The 24196-nt window shown below is 42.2% G+C and overlaps 1 protein-coding gene across 1 annotated transcript in view; it reads right to left on the reverse strand.

The window, feature by feature from the left end:
- Positions 1–10193: 10193 nt before the first annotated feature.
- Positions 10194–24196, reverse strand: part of LOC124711640 (U-scoloptoxin(16)-Er12a-like) — a 103239-nt gene continuing 89236 nt past the window's right edge. Inside the window, exon 4 of the mRNA XM_047241829.1 lies at positions 10194–10446. Within this exon, the coding sequence (XP_047097785.1) occupies positions 10344–10446 (103 nt within the window). The 3' untranslated portion in view covers positions 10194–10343. The remainder of the gene's footprint in view (positions 10447–24196) is intronic.

The raw sequence follows: 24196 nt of genomic DNA on the forward strand, positions 1-24196 counted from the left end.
TAATGAGTAGGAGTTGCCATTAAGAAATTCTTTTAATTTCCTTTTAAATGCTATATGGCAATCTGTCGGACATTTGATGCTATTAGTTAAGTGACCAAAGACTTTTGTGGCAGCATAATTTACCCCCTTCTGAGTCAAAGTTAGATTTAACCTTGAGTAGTGAAGATCATCCTTTCTACTAGTGTTGTAGCCATGTACACTGCTATTACTTTTGAATTCGTTCGGATTGTTAATAACAAAATTCATAAGTGAATATATATATTGTGAGGCTACAGTGAAGATTTCTAGCTCTTTAAATAAGTGTCTGCAGGATGATCTTGGATGATCTCCAGCAATTATTCTGATTACACGCTTTTGTGCAATGAACACTCTTTTACTCAATGATGAGTTACCCCAGAATATAATGCCATACGAAAGCAGAGAATGAAAATAGGCGTGGTAAGCTAATTTACTCAGATGTATATCGCCAAAATTTGCAATGACCCTAATAGCATAAGTAGCTGAACTCAAACGTTTTAGCAGATCCTCAGTGTGTTTTTTCCAGTTCAACCCCTCATCAATGCATACACCTAGAAATTTTGAATGTTCTACCATAGCTACCGATTTCTGATCGAAGTCTATATTCATTAATGGGGTCATTCCATTTACTGTGTGGAACTGTATATACTGTGTTTTCTCAAAGTTTAATGAGAGCCCATTTGCAGAGAACCACTTAGTGATTTTCTGAAAAACATCGTTTACAATTTCACCAGTTAATTCTTGTCTGTCGGGTGTGATAGCTATACTTGTATCATCGGCAAAAAGTACCAGCTTTGCATCTCCGTGAATATAGAATTGCAAGTCATTAATATATATTAAGAACAGCAGAGGACCCAAGACCGAACCTTGCGGCACCCCATTCTTGATTGTTCCCCAGTTTGAGAAATCACGTTTTTTTTTGCATATATTGTGAACTGTTTATTTCAACTTTCTGCGCTCTTCCAGTTAGTGTAGTTGTGTTTCATCGATTTCAGATAAGCCGAATCTGATAGCCAAGACATCACCGTGAGCTCACTGTGATGCTCCTTAACCATTCCAACAAGATTCTGGCCTTGTGGCACGAGCAGTTGTCCTGCTGGAAGATGCTGTCGCCGTTGAGGAAGGCACTAAATAAAAGGGGTTACAGGTGGTCCCTAATAGTGTCCACAGTTGTCATGGTGCCTTAGATTTCTACCACACGTCCGATGGAAGCCCAAGTGAATGTTCCCCATAAAATAACGTGGCTCCTACCCGATTGGGTCCGTGGCGAGCTGCATGTTTCAAGCAGCCGTTCGCTTGGATGACGGCGTATCTGAACACGGCCATCGACCTAGTTTAACAATAAACTGGATCCATCCGACCAGGTGACACGACTCCATTGATCCGCAGTCCAGTCTTGATTATCTCGTGCCCACACTATAATTAACGATGTTATTGGGTCAGCATGGAAACCTGCAGGGGTTCTCTGCTGTGGAACACCATGTTCAACACTGTGAGGTGTACGGTGTGCTCCAAAACACTGGTGCCCGCGCCAGCACTGTGTCCAGAGATCTACCATAGATCGCCGGCTATCCTGCTTTAGAGAGCGGGCAAGTAACCAATGCCTATGTTCCGCGGTGAGGTACGGACGTCCAACTTCTTGTCGCCTCCTCTGGGTTTCAGCATCCTTCAACCACTTTTCATAGTTGCTCACGACAGCAGCACGCGAACAACCGACCAGCTTCGCCGTTTCCGAGATACTCGCTCCCAGACACTAGGCCTCAACAATCTGGCTTTTGTCAAAGTCGCTTAAGTCGGCGGATTTCAGCTTTCGCGCCACTTATCGTCGCTAGAATGATTCCCCATTCGTCTCCTCTCCGCCCTCAGACTTCTCTTACCGCTTCACGTGCACTCAGCGCCACCACGCAGCATACAACATCATGGTGGGCAGTGGTCATAATGCTTTAGCTGATCAATGTATGTTACCTAGACAACTGTATTCCCGAATTTTTCTTACTCTACATTAATTACTTTTTGATGTTTCCATTTTTTCCGTCACGATACACTATTGGCCATTAAAATTGCTGCACCAAGAAGAAATGCAGATGATAAACGGGTATTCACTGGGCAGATATATTATACTAGAACTGACAAGTGGGAGCATAGATCCTGAGAAATCAGTACCCAGAACAACCACCTCTGGCCGTAATAACGACCTTGATACGGCTGGGGTTTGAGTCAGAGCTTGGATGGCGTGTACAGGTACAACTTCCCATGTAGCTTCAACACGATACCACAGTTCATCAAGAATAATGCCTGGCGTATTGTTACGAGCAAGTTGCTCGGCCACCATTGACCAGCCGTTTTCAGTTGGTGAGAGATCTGGAGAATGTGCTGGCCATGGCAGCAGTAGAACATTTTCTGTATCCAGAAAGGCCCGTACAGGACCTACAACACGCGGTCGTGCATTATCCTGCTGAAATGTAGGGTTTCGCAGGGATCGAATGAAGGATAGAGCCACGGGTCGTAACACATCTGAAATGTAACGTCCACCGTTCAAAGTGCCGTCAATGCGAACAAGAGGTGACCGAGACGTGTAACCGATGGCATCTCATACCATCACGCCGGGTGATACGCCAGTATGACGATGACGAATACACGCTTCCAATGCGCATTCACCGCGATGCCGCCAAACACGGATACGACCATCATGATGCTGTAAACAGAACCTGGATTCATCCGATAAAATGACGTTTTCCCATTCGTGCAGCCAGTACACGATCGCAGGCGCTCCTGTCTGTGATGCAGCGTCAAGGGTAACCGCAGCCATGGTCTCCGAGCTGATAGCCCATGGTACTGCAAATGTCATCGAACAGTTCGTGCCGGCTGTGGTGGCCCAGCGGTTCTAGGTGCTACCGTCTGGAACCGCGCGACTGCTACGGTCGCAGGTTCGAATGCTGCCTCGGGCATCGGTGTGTGTGATGTCCATAGGTTAGTTAGGTTTAAGTAGTTCTAAGTTCTATGGGACTGATGACCTCAGAAGTTAAGTCCCATAGTGCTCAGAGCCATTTGAACCATTTGAACAGTTCGTGCAGATGGTTGTTGTCTTGCTAGCGACCCCATCTGTTGACTCAGGGATCGAGACGTGGCTGCACGACCCGTTACAGCCATGCGGATAAGATGCCTGTCATCTCGCCTGCTAGTGATACGAGGCAGTCGGGATCCAGCACGGCGTTCCGTATTACCCTCCACAAGCCACCGATTCCATATTCTGCTAACAGTCATTGGATCTCGACCAACGCGAGCAGCAATGTTGCGATACGATAAACCGCAATCGCGATAGGCTACAATCCGACCTTTATCAAAGTCGGAAAGGTGATGGTACGTATTTCTCCTACTTACACGTGGCATCACAACAACGTTGCACCAGGCAACGCCGGTCAACTGCTGCTTGTGTATGAGAAATCGGTTGGAAATTTTCCTCATGTCAGCACGTTGTAGGCGTCGCCACCGGCTCCAACCTTGTGTGAATGCTCTGAAAAGCTAATCATTTACATATCACAGCATCTTCTTCCTGTCGGTTAAATTTCGCGTCTGTAGCACGTCATCTTCGTGGTGTAGCAATTTTAATGGCTTGTAGTGTATATATAACAAGGCCGAGTCGGACCAGTGACCCTTTCAGGTGCACAAAGAAACCCGAACTCCTACGGGAATCAGCGATCCCTGCGGATAAGGCAGGGGAACTACGTCAATAGTGCGTGGATAAGATGCACTTTTAGGTCGGTCAAGGGTTGTGTCCGGATGGCCAAGGCGGTCAAGGCGATTGTTCGCGAAAAATGAAAAAATCCAGGTTCGAGTCCCGGTCCGGCACAGATTTTCAACTTTCACCACTGATTTATACCAGTGCCCAACTAATGTACTTATTCCCTGACAAAATTTTTCTTTTCTTCTGGAATGAATTTAGTTTGATGACCAGGGTGTATTTAAATATTTTATAGAATACTGAGGGGTAATTCTCCAGTTTTACAACTTTTTGTTGTGAGTTCACATTACTTCCTTGTACTTTTCAGACCTGGATGACAGCAAATGTACGATGGTGAACAGTTTAATTACACACCTAGCTGGTAACATCCAATACTTCCTTTCGTCCTGATGACGGTGTTGCACTGTTTCATGGGTTCCAATTCCGACGTGAGGCCAATCCACCACCGACCACAATCCATGTAGCTGCAACCAACCACCATTCGTCTCACTCCATTGCGTCACAGATATGCACAAAGGGTCTGATGACTAATAAAGTGGGAAGGAGGACGGATGAGAGGGGAATCGACAGACAAACACCCTTCCATCCGTGCAGTGTTCCCCAAATTAGTTCGACACGATTTTGGATCTATTGGTTGGCGTTTTGTCTCGTTAAAAAAGAACAGCGTTCGGCTATGTAAAATGGTGTCAATGTACGAAATTTTCAATAAAATAGATGTAAATTATAGGGGTAGAAGTGTGATATACAATATGCACAAGAACCAAGATGGAAAAATAAGACCGGAAGACCAAGAACCAATTGCCCTTATTAGAAGGGTTGTAAGATAAGGATGCAGTCTTTTTCCACTAAGTACAGATTGGACGCACTCTATACTTCGAAGAGCCGGTCGCTGTGGTCGAGCGGTTCTAGGCGCTTCAGTCTGGAACCACGCGGCTGCTACGGTCGCAGGTTCGAATCCTCGTTCGGGCATGGATGTGTTTGATGTCCTTAGGCTAGGTAGGTTTAAGTAGTTCTAAGGGACTGACGACCTCAGATTTTAAATCCCAAAGTGCTTAGAACCACTTGAATTTATACTTCGAAGAAGCAATGACGGAAATGAAGGGGAGGTTCAGGAGTGGGATTAAAATTTAGCGTGGAATGATGTCAGTGATAAGATTCGCTGATGACATTGCTGTTCGAAAATTTACAACTGGCCTGACCATAGAGTTTAAATATGACAGCTGCAACTACGACACCAATTCTCCAAATACAACGAACCCACTGTCGTCGGTATAGCCATACACACTAACATGTCAGTTTCTAATACATGTTACGAGAGGTTGGATAAAACTCCAGTCAATAAGGGCTACTACAAAAAAGAGTTGTAGACAATCAGACAAGTAACTGTTGAAAATGTGTATGAAACAAACATGATAGACAAACTGAAACACGAAATTAACACAAAACAGAAAGACGCCCACGTGCAACGACAAACGACAAACAGATGATCACCGATATAAAACATGCACATGAATCATAATCACAGAGAACACAAACACACAAAACGCGCCTGATAACAATTCACAGCAATAAACAAAAGGCACATTCTCACATGCAACTCTCAGGATAGGCAACATATTCAAAAAACAAGGACTGAAAATGTACAAAAGAAACTGATGATAACCAGCACAGACACAGAAAAACACAATATATTATTTTGCAATCTATCAATTAAATTTATATCGGACAGACTGTAAAAATTTCAGCACGATCTACACAGAACACAGAACGGCATGTGAGAGTAAAAGCGGTCCTTCTATATTTGTAGAGCTCCTTATGTATATGAACCCCAGGCCAACAGACACAAACACCGACGTAAAAATTCTTAAATGCAGCAACAGCCACTCACCAAAAGTTATAATAGAAGAAAATTACCATAGGCTCATACAAAAATCACAGTAGAAGGAAAAGAAATAGGGAAAGAATACACAGAACTGTGCAATGAAACTCGTCTATGCTCTACCAGAACTACGAGAATATCTAAGCACGTAACACACACACACACACACACACACACACACACACACACACATACATACAGAGCAATCGCCAATTTACAAAGCCCATTCACAAATAACAGTTCTACACAATAGTAAATTCGGAAAATGTTTCTTTAACCTAACAAATGGTAGTTCATGAACATAACAACAAATCAGAATTTATAGCAGAATGTATGATAACGACATAATCTAAATTAGTCAAATGGAGAAATAAAGAAGTGATAATTTCATTTAGACCTAAATATTTAATAAATATATATAATAACTTTAAAATATCCTGATTAATTGCAGATGACCAACTCGAGCACAATGTCACGAGCTAATGTCAGACAGTTAGACAGACACTAATTTGTTATATTAAGTATATTAAGGTATGTATTCTGTCACTGATGTTATAAGTGTAAATACCCTAATATCACAGTTGCAAACATTATTATGCACAGTTTATTTAAATGTATCTGACAGAAAATAAATTAACACGATGACAACGGTGAAACTTCACCGAAACATGTTTGAGTGTTAAACAAGACAGAGCCGTATTTTCACTATCATATATACGAAAGATCGATATAAGCAGTAGTAATATTTACGTGTGAAAGCAAAGATAAAGAAGCAATTATTTACCCATCGTTCTGCATCCTACATTCTCAAAGAGTTTTGAGAAGATAGCCTATAATAGAATACTTAACTATCTTTCTTGTAATAACCTTTTTCACAACTTCTCATTTTGGCATCTGTAAATGATTCTTTGCACAGAAAGCAATATACGATGTTGCAAAGTCAGTTCTGGAAGAAGTATTCGAGAAAAAATAGCCTTATAACACTTTCTGTGACCATGCAAAAATTCTACTAGGGCGACTAAAACACTTAACTAAATTCACCCATCTTGCCCGGATGAAGTCCTGTCTCAACGGCATAAAACAGAAAGCCACTTTAACAAACGCTGCCACAGTAACAAAAGATTAATACTGTTGTTCTGCAAAGTTTAATACTTTAACATCTGTTGTTCTTCACCTATATCAGTAACTTACCAAAGAGACTGAAGCGGTCTTCTGAAATAGTGATATTTGCAGGTGATCCCAGTTGTTGATTAAAAACTAATATTTTTAATATTCTAAGCGAAAAAAAATGACTTACAGGTACCAGAAATAGAGATCAGTGGACACATCCTAAATGAAACTGCGTGAGTAAAATTCTTATGCATCCAGAAGCACAATAAGCTTAAGAGGAATCAGCACATGGTTAAGTTAGTTAATACACTTTGTAGTGCCTCTTTCCAGTTTAGATATCTCACTCCTTGAGTGAATTGCTTGTAGAGAACCTGTTTTACATATTTTTACCCTATACTGTTGTATGGTATAATCTTCTTGCAGCTAAGTCAAAAGAGAGGCGTGAAACAAAAATATTGTGTAAAATTTACAACCGAAAATCTTTTCAGACACCTCGGTATTTTTAACTCACGATTGATTATACTTACTTCCGAATGATGTGTGTGGTTTATAATAAGTGAATTTAGGATGAACTACAAAATTCGCAGCCTTGCTTTGGGTGCAAGTTCCAGTTATGACGTAAACTCCAGTTAAACTCTACTTTGCCTTCAAAGCTCTAGTGTTATTCTCATGGTTACATATTGAACGATGTATTTCTGAATTTGTAAGGACTGTTGTTTAAACGTTACAAAAAAAAGCGTGAAATAAAAAAACTTCCGACATTTGTGACATTTTGTTCAGTTTGTATTTACTAGAGAGGTGGAAGTAGCAGATGTAGCTCAAACTTTTATACCATGAATGAAGAAACCGCCATCGAGGAAATCAAGGAGGTACTCGATAACAGGCAAATATGATGCACTGCGACCATTTAATCTTCGTGCGATATTTGCATTCAATGGGCAAGTTTCAAGAGTTAAGTATGTTGGTACTGCATGTTATAATTTAAACTAACAAAAAATCAAAGAGGTGGCCACATCCGCATTTTAATTTCAATGTCATCAATTCGCTCATCAATAATTCATATGCAGTAGCGTTACTGGTGACGAATAATGGTGCCTTTATGTCAACTCCATAAAAATAAATTAATGGCTGAGCCCAAACATGAAGCAAAAAGAAAAGCGTGTGTTCACAGTAGATATTATTTTGCATCTGTGAGACAAAGAAGATGTTGTGTAATTCGAACTATTCCCCAGCCCTCTGTCCATCCCATCTGTCATGTGTTGTCAACAACTGAGACGCTTTGCGGTCGTAGTACAAGAAAAACGACCTAGAAGGCTGCATCTTGCTACTGCATGATAACGCCTACCAGCATATTGTTTTGTTTCGCAAAAGAACCTAAGTAACAGCATGGTTTCGAGCTCATCCCTAACAACAATTCTCTTACTCTTAAGCTATAAAATATTCACCTTTTTCGCTCCTTATCGAACAACCACCAAGAAATTGCTTCTGGAAGAAAATGCATACAATGCTTGGGTTGACAACCTCTTTAACTCCAGACCAGTAGATTTCTATGAGTGTGAAATCAAGAAACTACCTAGTCAATGTCAGATAGTTATTAGATAATATTATTTTGGTAGTGATTAATTTGCTTCTTGTTTTTAACTGATGTTCAATAAACGAACAAAAATCGCTGTAAAACATGAATCGTTCTAAAATAGATTAAACACAATTTTTCATGATAAACTTATTAAAAAGTACTCGTAATATGAGAAAAAAGTTCATTACATTAAAATATCACACAATTTTGAATTCATTGAGTCTGTCTCTAACTGAAGTTCTGTATCATGCATAGCATTTCACTATTACGACACTGGCGGAGAAAGTAGACGCACAAAGAATCCTAACTGACAAATTCTGTATTTACATAAAATTAAACTGTATCGGCAGAAGGAGAAAAGTGCTAGCATTAACAAGTAAGTGCTAGTATCAATAACGCTGCGATTCTGCAATTTCATAATTTTTTTTTCAGCTTCAGATCTATAGGAGAATGAATCGTGGTTATGATAAAAGCAATGGAGAAGATTTCTTAGTTTTCTTCCTGCTTTTCGATCTGACAACTTGTAGCTCAGATAGAGACGGGGTAAAAAGTTGCCAGTACTTCTAGACCGTAAATGAGACTGGTACCTACAGCTAAACCAGTTTCCATTTGACAAAGGGAGCTCATTACCAGAGCTAGATTGCCAGGGCTGCTTGCATTACTCATAGTTATTGATAACACAGATAATTAACTTTTTACGTGAGAGATTAGTGTAATGGCCTTCTGGACTCAAAATTATAAATTTATTAATCCGATACTGCAGCTTAAGAGAAAATCACTCAGAATATTTTAGGCAAATGACAAGAAAATTTAGCAGGATAATTCTGTGCCATTCCACAAAGTAACTCGACTGCAACAGAATTGCCAAACATTCTGCAATGTTGCCAAGTTTCAGTTACAGTAGTGGCTTGAAGAACATGAGCCTCCAGCTGACATCATTTTTAAGTGTGCTGCACATTAGGAGCATTTTAAAGACCTGGAGTAGACAACTGCGGAGTTGACCAGAGGTGAAGATCTGACAGGCATAAGTTCAATTCCCATTTCTGTAACAAGAATTAGGAGATAGTTGTTATTAATAACACTCGGAAGCACCGACTGCTACCAATATTCTTATGCATAATAACGAGAAAACGCCCTTGAACAGCTGACAAAATTCTGTCGGGTGATGTTGGATTCCCTCTGTTGAACAGAACTCTTTGCCAACCCTGGCAGTCAGTAGTTTCACTCCTGGAAGATGATGGCAGAGACAGCCATTAGATTAAGAAATTTGATTAACATGGTACGGCTTAAAAATCGAGAATATTTTATTCATGTTTACGTATGATGAACATCGGGAGAAACACATAAACCACATTATCTTCTTCGAACAGTGAAGCTTGAAGGAAGTCTTTCAATATTTTATCTGATAATATCGAGATTTTTCGTTGGTGGTAGGGTACACTTAGTGACAAAATAATAGTTAAGATTTATAGAACTATTTTGAGTGAGCATTAGATGTTGCAGGTACGTTTGTCATTCTCGATCAGTAAGCGTCAAGGCGATAATAACCCCTGTCATACAGCAGGAAATGATCTTGATTGTATTCTGAGCATCAGAAAGTCATAACGTGTCTTCTCTGTCCTATACATAATCGAAAGATGTGAATATTGGAAAAACAAATAAGATCCCCTCACCTTCTTCCAGCATTCCTCAGTGAAATGGAAATGTTATTTTTCATGAGATGCCATATAATCTGATCAGAGTTCATGTTTTTATGTGTATTGATCACTGAAGACTATGGCTGCTTCAGATGCCGAACATGCGTAATGTTAGCTGAGTGTTCATAGTATTCTGTCTAATTCATAGAGATACACAAAGGAAGACAGCAGTGAGTGTTAATTTAATACTTTATTGTCCACTTCAAACATAATATCTGCAAAATACATATTTTGTAGCAAAACAGTGTGGATAAGAAGCAGAGTGTGTGGGAGACGTTAGCGGCGGCGTCTGTGATGCAGGGTGCGAGGTGCGCGCGACGTTCAGTTGGCGGGGCAGCTGAGGGAGGCGCAGCAGCGCGGGTACTTGGCGTTGCGGTTGCCCTCCTCGATGCGGCAGCCCTTCTTCGGGGTCACTGGGTCACACCTGCAACACGCGCACGACACACTCAGTGCTGGCTGCTAAACAGCAACAAGTGCCGGCTAATACTAACATGTCATTTATCATCCTCATTAGATTAAGGCCATCAATTGCTATCTAAGACAGACTGTGATATGCTACAACTCTACAATCTTATATTTCACATAATGTGTGTTTTATCTATTTTTGAATGGTGGGCTCCATGTGGTTCCCAAGTCGTGCTGCGACCGTAAACCATAAAATTGCGACTGGTTGCTGCATATTTGGTAATTTTATCTATTTTGCCGCAGCTATCACTACATCGCAGTGCTTAGCAAAAAAATGAAGAACCCAGAAGAAACGGTCGGATGTCATTCTAACTTCGTACCCATACAAACAATCTGTAGGTATATAAATCATAAGATGGTAGTGGTGGTAAGTTCGTATGGGACCAAACTGATGAATTCGTCGGTGTCTAGGCTTACACACTACTTAATTTAACTTAAACTAACTTAAGCTAAGGACAACACACACACCCATGCCCGACGGAGGATTCGAACCTCCGAAGGGGGGAGCCGCGCGGACCGTGGCATGGCGGCCTATACCACGCGGTTACACCAAACGGCTAAGTCATCAGAGTTTTAATTCTCATTCTAATTCAAATATCGATATTTTTTCCAAAAAATATCACGTCCGACCTTTCTCTTTGAATGTGTGAAGCGAGTATAGGTGGTGGAAAAGAAGAATTCGATTGTACTGGTGGGTATGAACGGGATAACAAGATTCCTCCGTGAAGAAAGAGCACAATTTTCAACGCAACTGGTGTGCTATTTCTTCACATTGACATTCTTCAGAAGCACTTGCCGAAAATTGTGAACAAAACTCTGATGACAAGACTGCTCTTTGAGGTCGGCGGAGACGTGTGAGGGGAAACGCTGATGCAAACGGCGCTCGACTTTACGGACAGAAACTGCAACGTTTACCTTCAGCACGCAGTTTTGACACTACAATTGCTAGGTCGTTGGGGTCTGCAGGAGTGAAAAAACAGAGAAGTTGACATGAAGTGTTCCAGGCAAGTCCGATATGTGACGAAACCTAACAAAGGATCCATCGGACACCTTTTATTGTGCCAGTTATATGCAGTTACCATTGTTAGCAAAGTGGTTATCCCCAGGCGTGAACGTGCATCGTTTTCCTTTCAATTGTTACTCTGAGGGGGATAAGCAGGTTGCTAGCATGTTGATGTACAGAATATCTAATAATAAATCAATACTTAAATATCCAGTTCTAAAACTGGCAGTATATTTACAATGTGCGGACGACATTTTTATAGACCAGTGCGTCGATATTTCATTCGTCGACCTACATACATATCGATACACACTTCGACATATCAGCAGTCGCTAAAGTCATATTTCAAATATCGATATGTCGGATTCCCAATGTTTTTAAAAATATCAACAGTCTTAGTGTCTAGTGTCGCTACCAGGTCTGGAAAGGTACGTAAGGGGGCGTGCATATTGGCGGATGTTAAGTGATCGCTGTCAAGGACACTGAGATGCGACGTACTCGTGTAAGACAGCATTATCAGCACCTAACTGAGTTTAATAGGGGCCTCATTGTGGGTCTCCATCTGGACAGATCGTCGAATCATGCAGTGTCCAGATTTTGAGGCATTCGAATCTGACAGTGGCCTGATGTTGGACTGCATGGGAACTTGAGAGCAGGCATAGTCGTCCCCAAGTTTCCAGTCGACAATGTCTGGCCACCACAGGGTAAGAGCGCCGTGTTGAGCACCAAGCACCTACTAACCACTTCACATCTGGGCCTGCCATCCGAAAGCAAATAACGGACTCCTTACAACACTGTGTGTGTCATTAAACACTATGCGTCATTAAGCACATGGGTCGGAGACTAGCAGCTGGGCTAGGGAATTACCATCACATACGTAGGTTGGCGTAAAACCACAACACACACGGCTGTTTTTGGAGTGGCGTCGTGACTGATGAATATGGAGATGAACAGCGTTGCATTGTGTTCAGTGATGACTCGCGGTTCTGCTCTACCCAGGATAACCATCGAGTTGCAACATTTGGAAGCCTACGGAGGCGATCTCGAGAGAGGTAAATTTTTCCAATGTTTTAGAGAGACAATGCTATGTTACAACGTCATGGTGCGGAGAGCCATCGGGTATGATTCAGGTGACTGCTGGTAATGACTGAAGGAACTCTGCGCTACAACAGTACACCACAGACATCCTGCCTCCTCATATCCTATCGTGTTACCTCTCATGCGACAGTATCGTGGATACACTTTTTAAGAGAACAATAGTCGTGCAAATATAGCACATGTCTCTGTGAACTGTCTGCGTGATATATGTTCCGAGTGAGGTTTTATGGGATGTGAAAGATCCATCATGGTTTAATAGCCATATTAGAAAATCGCTACGTAAACAAAGAGCACTTCATCTCAGATTCAAGAGAAGTAAAAACCTAGCTGACAGACAAAAGCTGAACGAAGTGAAAATGAGCGTAAGGAGAGCAGTGAGAGAAGCGTTCAATGATTCTGAAAGCAAGACGTTGTCAACCTAACTGAATAAAGACCCTAAGAGATCTTGGTCGTATGTAAAATCAGTGACTGGGTCAAAATCATCTATTCATTCTCTCAGCGACCACGCCGGCACCGAAACGGAAGATAACAGCGAAGGCCGAAATACTGAATTCGGTCTTCCGAAGTTGTTTCAACCCGGAAGATCGTAACAGTGTCCCTCATTTCAATCGTCGTACGAACGTCGAAATGGCAGACATTGAGATGACCGACCGCGGAATTGAGAAGCAGCTACAATAGCTTAGTAGTGGAAAGGCGTCAGGACTAGATAGGATACCTGTAAGATTCTATAAAGATTATGCGAAGAACTTGTTCCCCTTCTAGCAGAAATTTATCGTAGATCGCTTGAGCAACGAAAGGCACTCGAAAAAAGCGCAGGTTATTCCCGTTTTTAAGAAAGACCGTAAGACAGATCCATGCAATTACAGACCTATATCGTTGACGTCAATCTGTTGTAGAATTATGGAACATGTTTTATGCTCAAGAATTATGACGTTGTTGAAAAATGAACGTCTCCTCTATAAAAATCAACATGGATTCCGTAAACAGAGATCCCTCGAAACTCAGCTCGCTCTGTTCCTCCATGAGATCCACAACACAGTGGACAACGGCGCTCAGACTGATGCCGTGTTCTTTGATTTCAATAACGCATTTGACAGTGTCCCGCATTGTCGTTTAATGAAAAAAATACGAGCTTACGGAGTATCGGACCAGACCTGCGATTGGATTCAACACTTTCTTGCAGATGGGACTCAACACATCGCTCTTAACGAAACTAAATCAACAGATGTAAAGGTAATATCCGGAGAACTACAGAGAAGTGTGAAAGGACCGTTGCTGTTTACAATACAAATAAATGATCTAGTAGAAAGCGTCGGATGCTCTTTAAGGCTATTCGCAGATGATGCAGTTGTCTGTACCAAAGTAGCAACGCCAGAAGATAGTAAGAATTTGCTGAACCACCTACAGAGAATTGATGAATGGTGCAGACCCTTGCGGTTGACCCTGGACGTAAATAAATGTAACATATTGCGCATATATAGGAAAATAAATCCACTACTGTGCTGCTACACTATTAATGACAAACAGCTGGAGACAGCGTCTGACGTAAAATATCTAGGAATAACTATCCAGAACGACCTTAAGTGGAATAACCACATAAAACAGATAGTGGGAAAAGCAGACACCAGACTCACATTCATCGGAAGAATCTTAAGGAAATGTAACTTATGCACGAAAGAAATGGCTTATAAGGCGCTTATTCCCCAGATTCTTGAGTATTTGTCATCTATCTGAGATCCCTATCAGGTAGGACTGGTAGAGGAGATAGGGAATATCCAACGAAGAGCAGCGTGTTTCATCACGGGATCACCGCATTGGAGTACACTACAGCGGCGTTATTCTAACTTTAAACCACTGTCGTGAGGCACTAAGTTCTTTCTCGCCAGCTGTCAACAACACTGGCTGACTATCGCTGCTGCAAATTATGGCTATTGGACAACCTGAGGAGAATGCAGCTGATCTAACTGCTTTTTTAGAGGTAACTGGCTGAGATATGCGTACACAGATAGTATGTAAGCGCCTCTACACTATCAATTGTGCCTTCTAGGCGTCCATTACAAACAAAAGTACGAAACCTCTAGAACTGTAGCACGCGAAGAAGGTGAGCAGCGGAAAACTGCAGTGGAAAGCGAATTGATGGTGTCGGGTTATCTTCATTGACGAGAGCAGCATTTGTATGGCGATGAGTCCCGTGGAAAAGCGGGTAGGTGGCCAGGTACGAACGCATGTCCTTCGCATACAGTCTCAAAGATTCAGCTATGAGGTGCGTCAGTTTTGGGACGGTATCGTGTACGGACGTCGGAATCGCTATCAAGTTGTGATGTATTCATCTTTCGAGACGATAATGCAAGAAGACATTGCTCGCAATTCGTGATCATCTTCCTTCCGGAGGTAAGAATCAACCGAATTGACTAATCTGGCGTATCTGTTGACGGTAACCTGGTTAAGCACGCTTGGGACCAAGTTGAAACTTGCAGTGCACCATCGCAGGAACCCTCTTCATGCACAGCATGAGCTCAGAAGGGCCGTCCTCGGAGACTTGGGCAGCCTTGAACATCAACGTCCTTTCTACGCTGTGGATACCATGCCAAGGAGGAGCCAAGCTTATTACAATGTATAAGGTTGAGCAACAGGATATTGGATGCTACCCAGCAGCATGCGAGGGCTGTCCAGAAAGTAAGTTCCGACTGATCGAGAAATGGAGAAATGGAAACCACAGTGAAAATCAGAAATGTTTTATTTGTAACAGTTAGCTACACCTTCCAACAACTTCTCTACGTAGTCACCGTTCTGACTTAGACATTTGTCGTAGCGTTGTACCAACTTTCCAATACCCTCATCATTGAAGGCAGCGGCCAGTGCTTCCCGCCAATTCTCTACGCTGGCCTACAGTTCGTTGTCTGCGCCAAAATGTTGTCTTCATAGCCAGCGGTTCATGTGAGCAGAGATAAAACTCAAAGTGAGACAATTACGGTCTGTCTTGTGAGTAATCAGACATTTCCAATAGAAAACGATGCAGGAGAATCTTGATTGCCCCTGCAGATGCGGCTGAGAATTGTCTTAAAGAAGAAACCGCATGACAGTTATGTAATGTTGGCTGCATAGCTTCAGGCGAAATTTCGCATCAGCTACTCGTATTTGCGGGAGACACTACTTTCTAGACATCTTTACGCGCTCTCTGTGAGCTCAAAAATGAGAAGAACGAGGTGATGCTGTCTAGGGTCATACACTGCACAATACATCTGTGCAAAGCTTTATCGGATTTTCATAGTCGTTTCCATTTCGCGACCGATCGGATCTTACTTTCTGAACACCCCTCGTATTTTGATTCCACAGCTTAACACTTTTAGACAGATTATCTCTCTTTTCTTCTTCTTCTTCTTCCATATAAGCCATCTGACGACCACGACATTCAATTACTGTGTTTGGGGTGGGTTTTGATGTTCGTCCCGTAGCTTCACATTCTCTGGTAGCTCGCAATTTCAGCAGATCTTCCATCATTTCCGCCAGTCATGGTGACTTGGTCATCTTCTTTCATCAGTAATCGAGAAGCTGACTGGTCAACCTGCTGCGATGCATCATGTAGACATGTTCCTAACCACGTCCATGATTTTTTCAGAGTATTTCTAGAGTTGCTGTTTGGTCGTCTTTTATATTTGTTAATTTCCTCGACTGGTTCCCGAATCTTCCTCATTATCTTTCTCTCCTGAATCTGAAGTTACTCTGTGACACCCTACCTTTTGATTACTAGACACTCTACATCTACCTGGATACTCTTCAAATCACGTTTAAGTGCCTGGCAGAGGCTTCATCGAACCACCTTCACAATTCTCTGTTATTCCAATGTATAACGCGCGGAAAGAATGAACTATATCTTCCCGTACGAGCTCTGATTTCCCTTATTTTATCGTGGTGATCGTTCCTCCCTATGTAGGTCGGTGTCAACAAAATACTTTCGCATTCGGAGGAGAAAGTTGGTGATTGGAATTTTGGGAGAAGATTCCGTCGCAACGTCCAGCTCAAATCCTATATCTTTTCTGTGACACTGTCTCCCATATTTCGCGATAATAAAAAATCGTGCTGCCGTTCTTTGAACTTTTTCGATTTACTCCGTCACTCCTATCTGGTAAGGATCCCACACCGCACAGCGGTATTCTAAAAGAGGACGGACAAGCGTAGTGTAGACAGTCTCCTTAGTAGGTCTGTTACATTTTCTAAGCGTCCTGCCAATAAAACGCCGTCTTTGGTTAACCTTCCCCACAACATTTTCTATGTGTTCCTTTCAGTTTAAGTTGTTCGTAATTGTAATACTTAGGTATTTAGTTGAATTTACGGCTTTTAGATTAGACTGATCTATCGTGTAACCGAAGTTTAACGAGTTCCTTTTAGCACTCATGTGGATGACCTCACACTTTTCGTTATTTAGGGTCAACTGCCACTTTTCGCATCATCCTGGTATCTTTTCTAAATCGTGTTGCAGCTGTTTTGATCTTCTAATGACTTTATTAGTCGACAAACGACAGCGTCAGCTGCAAGCAACCCAAGACGGCTGCTCAGATTGTCTTCCAAATCGTTTATATAGATAAGGAACAGCAAAGGACCTATAACACTACCTTGGGGAACGCCAGAAATTACTTCTGTTTTACTCGATGACTTTCCGTCAATTACTACGAACTGTGACCTCTCTGACAGGAAATCACAAATCCAGTCACATAACTGAGACGATATTCCATAAGAACGCAATTTCCCTACGAGCCGCTTGTGTGGTACAGTGTCAAAATGGCTCAAATGGCTCTGAGCACTATGGGACTTAACAGCTGAAGTCATCAGTCCCCTAGAACTTAGAACTACTTAAACCTAACTAACCTAAGGACATCACACACATCAATGCCCGAGGCAGGATTCGAACCTGCGACCGCAGGGATCGCGCGGATCCATACTGAAGCGCCTAGAACCGCTCGGCCACACCGGACGGCCCAGTGTCAAAAGCATTCTGGAAATCCAGAAATACGGAATCCTATTACCTTTCTTGAATATTGGTGTGACCTGTGCAACTTTCCAGTCTTTGGGTACGGATCTTTCGTCGAGCGAACGGTTGTATATGATTGTTAGGTATGGAGCTAATGCATCAGCATACTCCGAAAGGAACCTAACTGGTATACAGTCCGGACCAGAAGACTTGCTTTTGTTAAGTGGTTTAAGTTGCTTCTCTACTGTGAGGATATTTACTTCTACGTTACTCATGTTTGCAGCTGTTCTCGATTAGAATTCTGGAATATTTACTTCGTCTTCTTTTGTGAAGGCATTTCGCAAGGCTGTGTTTAGTAACTCTGCTATGGCAGCACTGTCTTCGATAGTATCTCCATTGCTATCGCCCAGAGAAGACATTGATTGTTTCCTGCCGCTAACATATTTCACATACGACCAGAATCTCTATGGATTTCCTGCCGGGTTTCGAGACAAAGTTTCGTTGTGGAAACGGTTATAAGCATCTCGCATTAAAGTCCACGCTAAATTTCGAGCTTCTATAAAAGATCGCCAATCTTGGGGATATTGCCTGTTTAAATTTGGCATGTTTGTTTCGTTGTTTCTGCAACACTGTTCTAACCTGTTTTGTGTATCAAGGAGGATCAGCTCCATCGTTTGTTAATTTATTTGGTATAAATCTCTCAATTGCTGCCGATACTATTTCTTTGAATTTAAGCCTACGCAGCATATACGGCTCCAGAGCAGATGACTGTCTGGTAGTGGTTCATTTTTGTGTTAGACGAAAGACTCTTTTTGTTATAGGGGCTTATGGTCAGTTGACATGCCAGTTCCAACCTCTTCATTCGAGTTGATAATGCTCGGACAGACTGGGTCCCAGCAGTTCTCCCAGGAGCTTAAACCTGTCGGTATTCTCGATTTCTCCCTCAAGATGCAATGTACGTGAAGGATCACTGATGTGATTTATTGTGTTTTTTCAAGAGACATATTTAGCGCTGTATTTGCTGCTTCTTGAATGAGAACATTGAGCTGATTCACTGAAGTTTCTACTGAACTCTACAGAAGTGTCAGATCGTCGCGAATACTAGGCAATCAGCACTGAACCCAATGCATCTGCGCCGCTGATAGACACCACTTGAAAGTCTCTGTCTAGCTTACTCCTTCCGCCATTCTCTTTTTACTTTATCTAGTTCACCGTTGAAGAGATGAGGAGTTCATCTCCCTGTGTTTATTTTCAGCAATTAATAGTTTTTTTCTTTAGGTTCGTATGTCTCAATTCTTTCATTCCCTGCTCGACATGAAACCAACAGCATTCACAGATATGCGGATGAAGCAAAACTTTCATTAGTTTATTTATCAATCTCTTTGGTCATTTTTCACCACAGTAGGGGAATTCCTGGCTTCACCATAGACATCAACTACTACAAATTACTAGCATTAGATCCTACTCTACCGCATTTTCAAATTAAACACCTACTGCCAATTTAAATTTGAAAAAAAAAATCCTAAAACAACATGAACAACCATTCGTGCTATCATTACACCATCAATGGAAAATAATATGCATTGTTCCAGATCATACTAGTTGTGGGTTCTTGTCTCCCTCTGGTAGGTGCTGTAGGCTGTCAGTCGGCGGTCCTTCCACTGAAGCCTCTCTAGTGGCTGATGGTGTACCAGCATTGGCTGACAAGTAGCCACTATAAAATTAACTGTCCTTTCCTGTACATTACTTAATTTCATTGTCCTTGAAAGACATTGTTAGCTTTCTTAATGTCTCCTGTGTCATTAAGTTCAGTAAATTTATCTTTGTGTCTGTTCCAGTTATAATTAAATTTTCATTGAGACATTTGAGTCTCATCTTTATCCACTATAATGATGGACGCTGAAGATATGAATTAAAAGCTGTACCACGGCCAGCAGTTGAACCCTGGTCTCCTTGTTTAATAGGCAGGAATGCTAGCCACTATACCACCACAGCACTGTCGCTACGTTGCTGCATGGATTACTCAAGTCCAATGCCCTCCGCAACACGAACTTAATATACTGTCCTTTTCTTCCCGTTCTTAGATCATCACTACTGCCAAGGCTCTCTGGCATTGGAATAGCATCCCAGCGTTGGATCTTGTAATTAAATTTTCCTTGAGGCAATTGAGTTTCACCTTTATCTATGATAACGATGTAGGCCGAAGAAATGAGTTGAAATCCGTGCCACAGCCTGGACTTGAACCTATGTCTCCTTAATTACTAGGCAGGACTGATAGTGCTATTCCAATGCCAGGGAGCCTCGGCGCTAGTGCTAATCTAAGAAAGGGAAAATAAGCAGCATATATGAATTGAAGTTTGTGCTGGGAAGGGTATTGGACTTTGCTATTCCGTGTAGCAATCTCATCCATAGTGCTGCAGTAGTGCAATGGCTATCATTCTTGCCTAGCTAAGAAGAAGACCTGGGTTCAAGTCGTGGCAATGACACAAATTTTAATTCATTTCTTCGGCTTCCATCATTATTCCACTTATGTTACTATCAACGTCTGTCTTCCGTCAGAACATCTGGCACTCAAGTATTACGTAATCAGGCATTTCTTCAGGAGCGGGTCGTTCAAAACTTTGTGTAGGCCTTTTCTGTGTCTTAGACAAATATTAGCAGTAGGGACTACTAATGGAGTACACAGTTTAAGTATTGATCAGCAAACTTTTAATTTTTAACCACTAACGAACTTATGGAAAAATTTCCTAATCTCTGCGACCTTTTTGAGGTTTTTACCATTGTTTATGTCACGTGTCTAATTCACTGCTTGTTACAGACTAATTGACTAGCTTCCTGTCTAACTTTGTCGAATACGCCTTTGACGAATAACTAACGGCTTGTTGCTGAATTACCACTTCTAAAGCATAGCCCAACTATAGGCAGTTATGCGTCTGTTCGAGTAGTCCCAAACGGCTCAATACTTCCGAGAATAATATTTCTGTGGAGTCATGTTACCACCACGGCAAGTCTCACTAAGTTAAGTCGCTGAGGACGCCGTCGGTGCAGCACGACGAGACTGCTGGCACTAACGTAACCGTGTCGATAAATTTGGACGTGGTTGTGTACATGTCGCCAGCCGCATCTTGCAGCAGAACGACAGTAAGTATGACCATCTGATGATGTCGAATAGTGGTTTCTGTGAGATATGGTAGGACTTGCACACTGTCACACAGCGTAAAAAGTTTTTCATCCTACACTGATGGAGAAAAATCGAAACACCAAGAAGACATTGTGTGACATAAAGGAAAGTTGGTAGGCATTTTTATAAATCTCAAAGATGATGTGTAATGAAATTTTGCGCCTGTCGCATAAGAGTAGCGCTACTAGCAGGTTTGCTTTACGGTCGTGTGCGTTAGTTACCTTTGAGGTTGCACATGGTGATTTGATTTTAATCAAGAATGCCTTTAAAACTACGAAGACGCTATTATCAATACCTCACAGAGTCTGAACGAGGTCTTGTGAAAGGGCTACACGAAGCTGTATGCTCCTTCTGCGCTACTGAAGAAAGACTTGGCAGGAATGTAGCCACTGTAGTGACTGCTGGCAGCGGTGATCACCAGAATGCACGGTCGCGAGAAGACTGGGCTCCAGACGGCCACGTGATACTGCCGAGTAGGCATGCCATCGTGTTCGGTGTGTGGCTCTGGCACATTGTATTGTGTCAGCAGCAGCAATTTGAGCAGCAGTTGGCACCATAGTGTCATTTTGCAGCGTACATTCCACTGACCCCAAAGCACTGCTTGCGACTTCAGTGGTGTCAAGCAAGAGCTCTTACTGGAGGGCAGGTTAGAGACCTGTAGTATTATCTGATGAAAGCTGGTTCTGCGTCGTACAAGTGACGGCTGTGTCTTCGTTAGGAGGAGGGCACTGGAGGTCCTGCAACCAACCTCTCTGATTGCTAGACACACTAGACTACATCTGGACTTATGGTTTGGGGTGCGATTTCATATGACAGCAGGAGTTCTCTCGTGGTTATCCCATGCAAACTGATTGCAAAATTGTCCGCCAATCTGGTGATTCGAGCTCATGTGCTGCCATTCATGAACAGCAATCCGGACGGTGTTTTCCAACAGGATAATGCTCGCCCATATGCCGCTGTTGTAACCCAACAAGCTGTACGAAGTGTCGACATGTTGTCTTGGCCTGCTCGATCAGCAGATCTGTCTCCAATAGAGCACATGTGGAACATCATCGGACGACAGCTCCAGCATCATCAACAAACAGAGTCTCTGGTCTGAGTGACCAAAAGGCATGGAACTCCCTCCCACAAACTGACATCCGACACGTGTAGAACAAAATGCGTGCACGATTGCAGTCAACATTCTGGCGGTTACCCGGTTATTAATGCATTAGTATTTCACATTTGTTATGGCTTATATCGAGCTTACATTAACCTATGATCTAGCAAAATTTATCAGTTAAATACATTATCCAGCTAAGTGTATTCCCGAAATTTTATTGCTCTTCATTAATTATTGTTTGGTGTTGCCATTTTTCCGTCAATTTTTTTTATGCATATTCTGTCTTGTGTATGTGTAAACGTTTGTGTATGACGAAAAATCGAGCTTGAGTATAGATTAAAATGTGTGTGAAATCTTACGGGACTTAACTGCTAAGGTCATCAGTCCCTAAGCTTACACACTACTTAACCTAAATTATCCTAAGGACAAACACACACACCCATGCCCGAGGGAGGACTCGGTCCTCCGCCGGGATTAGTCGCACAGTCTATGACTGCAGCGTCTTAGACCGTTCGGCTAATCCCGCGCGGCTAAGTATAGATTAACATCGTAGTTTGTGAGCATACAGTCATGTCACTGACCGCCACCCATAAAAACCGTTAAAAAGTGACTAGTGTGACGATGTAATAGGTCTGTGCGCGCGCGCACGTGTGTGTGTGTGTGTGTGTGTGTGTGTGTGTGTTTGTTTTGATTTATGGACGCTCAGCCCCGGGGTTATCATCTTCTGTGCTCGCGAGCGGAGGCATTAACAGTCAGTGCGACACGAACAATAAAATCGCTTCGAAACAGTCGCAATCGTGCTGACTGAAGTCATATTGACATATCAGATACGTGATCCGTCTGGAATAGGTACATGAGCACTTATATAAACACTTTTTAATATGTCACAGAGGGATCACATTACTTAATTTGAGATATAAAATACTCTCTAATATACTATTTGACACAATACTGTCGATCATACAGAGGGAGATGGGGCCGTACCAATGCGGATTCCTTCCTGGGAAGTCAACTATAAATCAAATATTCACCTTAAGACAAATCATGGAAAAAGCAAACGCATACAGAGTTGGCGCGCCTCACCTCTTTATAGATTTCAAAGTAGCTTATGATAGCATAAATAACAGTTATATCAAGCTCTAGATGAACTGGTAATCTCTAGGAAGTTGGTAGGGCTGGTGAGAATGACAATGAGCGAAACACAAGGTAGTGTAAGAATAGGAGGAATGATGCCTTCTCTTTAATGCCGCCCTGGATGAGGTGATGAGAAACATAAACCTTCTGAATAGGGGAACGATCTTCTATAAATCAGTGCAGATACTGGCCTACGCAGATGACATAGATATAATAGCACGAACCCAAAAAGCAATGGAAGAGACATTTACAGCTCTCGAACAGGCCAGTAGGAACATGGGGTTAATTATTAATGAACAAAAAACAAAATATATGGCAGCTGGGAAAGCGCATAGAGAAAATGTGCCAAATGTAATAACAGTGGGCAATTATACAGTTGAGAGAGTTGAACATTTCAAGTAGCTGGGCTCGACAGTTACACATCTAAATGACACCTCCTATGAAATTAAGCAGAGATTAATACTAGCCGGCAGTGCCTGTTTTGCCCTTAGAAGACTTCTATCCTCAAGGCTCCTCACTCGTACCACGAAATTAACTATGTATAAATCGCTTATACGACCAGTGCTTACATATGCCTCTAAAGCCTGGACATTAACAACTAAAGATATTGAAACATTGGATGCATTTGAAAGAAAGGTACTTAGACGAATTATCGGCCCAATCTGTGAAAGAGGAAGATGGAGAAGGAAATACAACCATGAGTTGTATATCAGATACAAAAATCAACGCATCGGAAGGATAGTGCAATCATCCAGACTGAGGTGGGCGGGACATGTGGCTCGCATGAACGACACAGAAGTACCAAAAAGAATATTACAAGGAAAGCCAGGAGGGCAGAGAGGACGTGGTCGACCAAGAGCCAGATGGAGTAATCGGAGATCTTACGAAGAGCGGCTATAGAAACTGGAGAATATTGGCAAAGGACCGAGAGAGATGTAAGGAAATTGTAGAAGAGGCCAAGGATCATCATGAGCCGTAGAGCCAAGAAAGAAGAAGATGACTGTCGTGTCTTGGGGATTAATTGTCCGCGTCGGGGCGGTTTTCTGTAGACGTGAACACATAGTATATGCCTTAAGTGTGGAAGATTAAGGCAAAGGAAATTGTATGTAAAATGAGAACGTTTCACGAGTGGCTGAATATTCGCTTAACCATCGTGGTCTTGTTCTGGAGACCACATCCATTCGAGTTGCGACCGTTACGCGCTCCCTCGTGAGAAGAACTT

This window comes from Schistocerca piceifrons, chromosome 8, assembly GCF_021461385.2.
Source record: "Schistocerca piceifrons isolate TAMUIC-IGC-003096 chromosome 8, iqSchPice1.1, whole genome shotgun sequence".
Taxonomy (NCBI): domain Eukaryota; kingdom Metazoa; phylum Arthropoda; class Insecta; order Orthoptera; family Acrididae; genus Schistocerca; species Schistocerca piceifrons.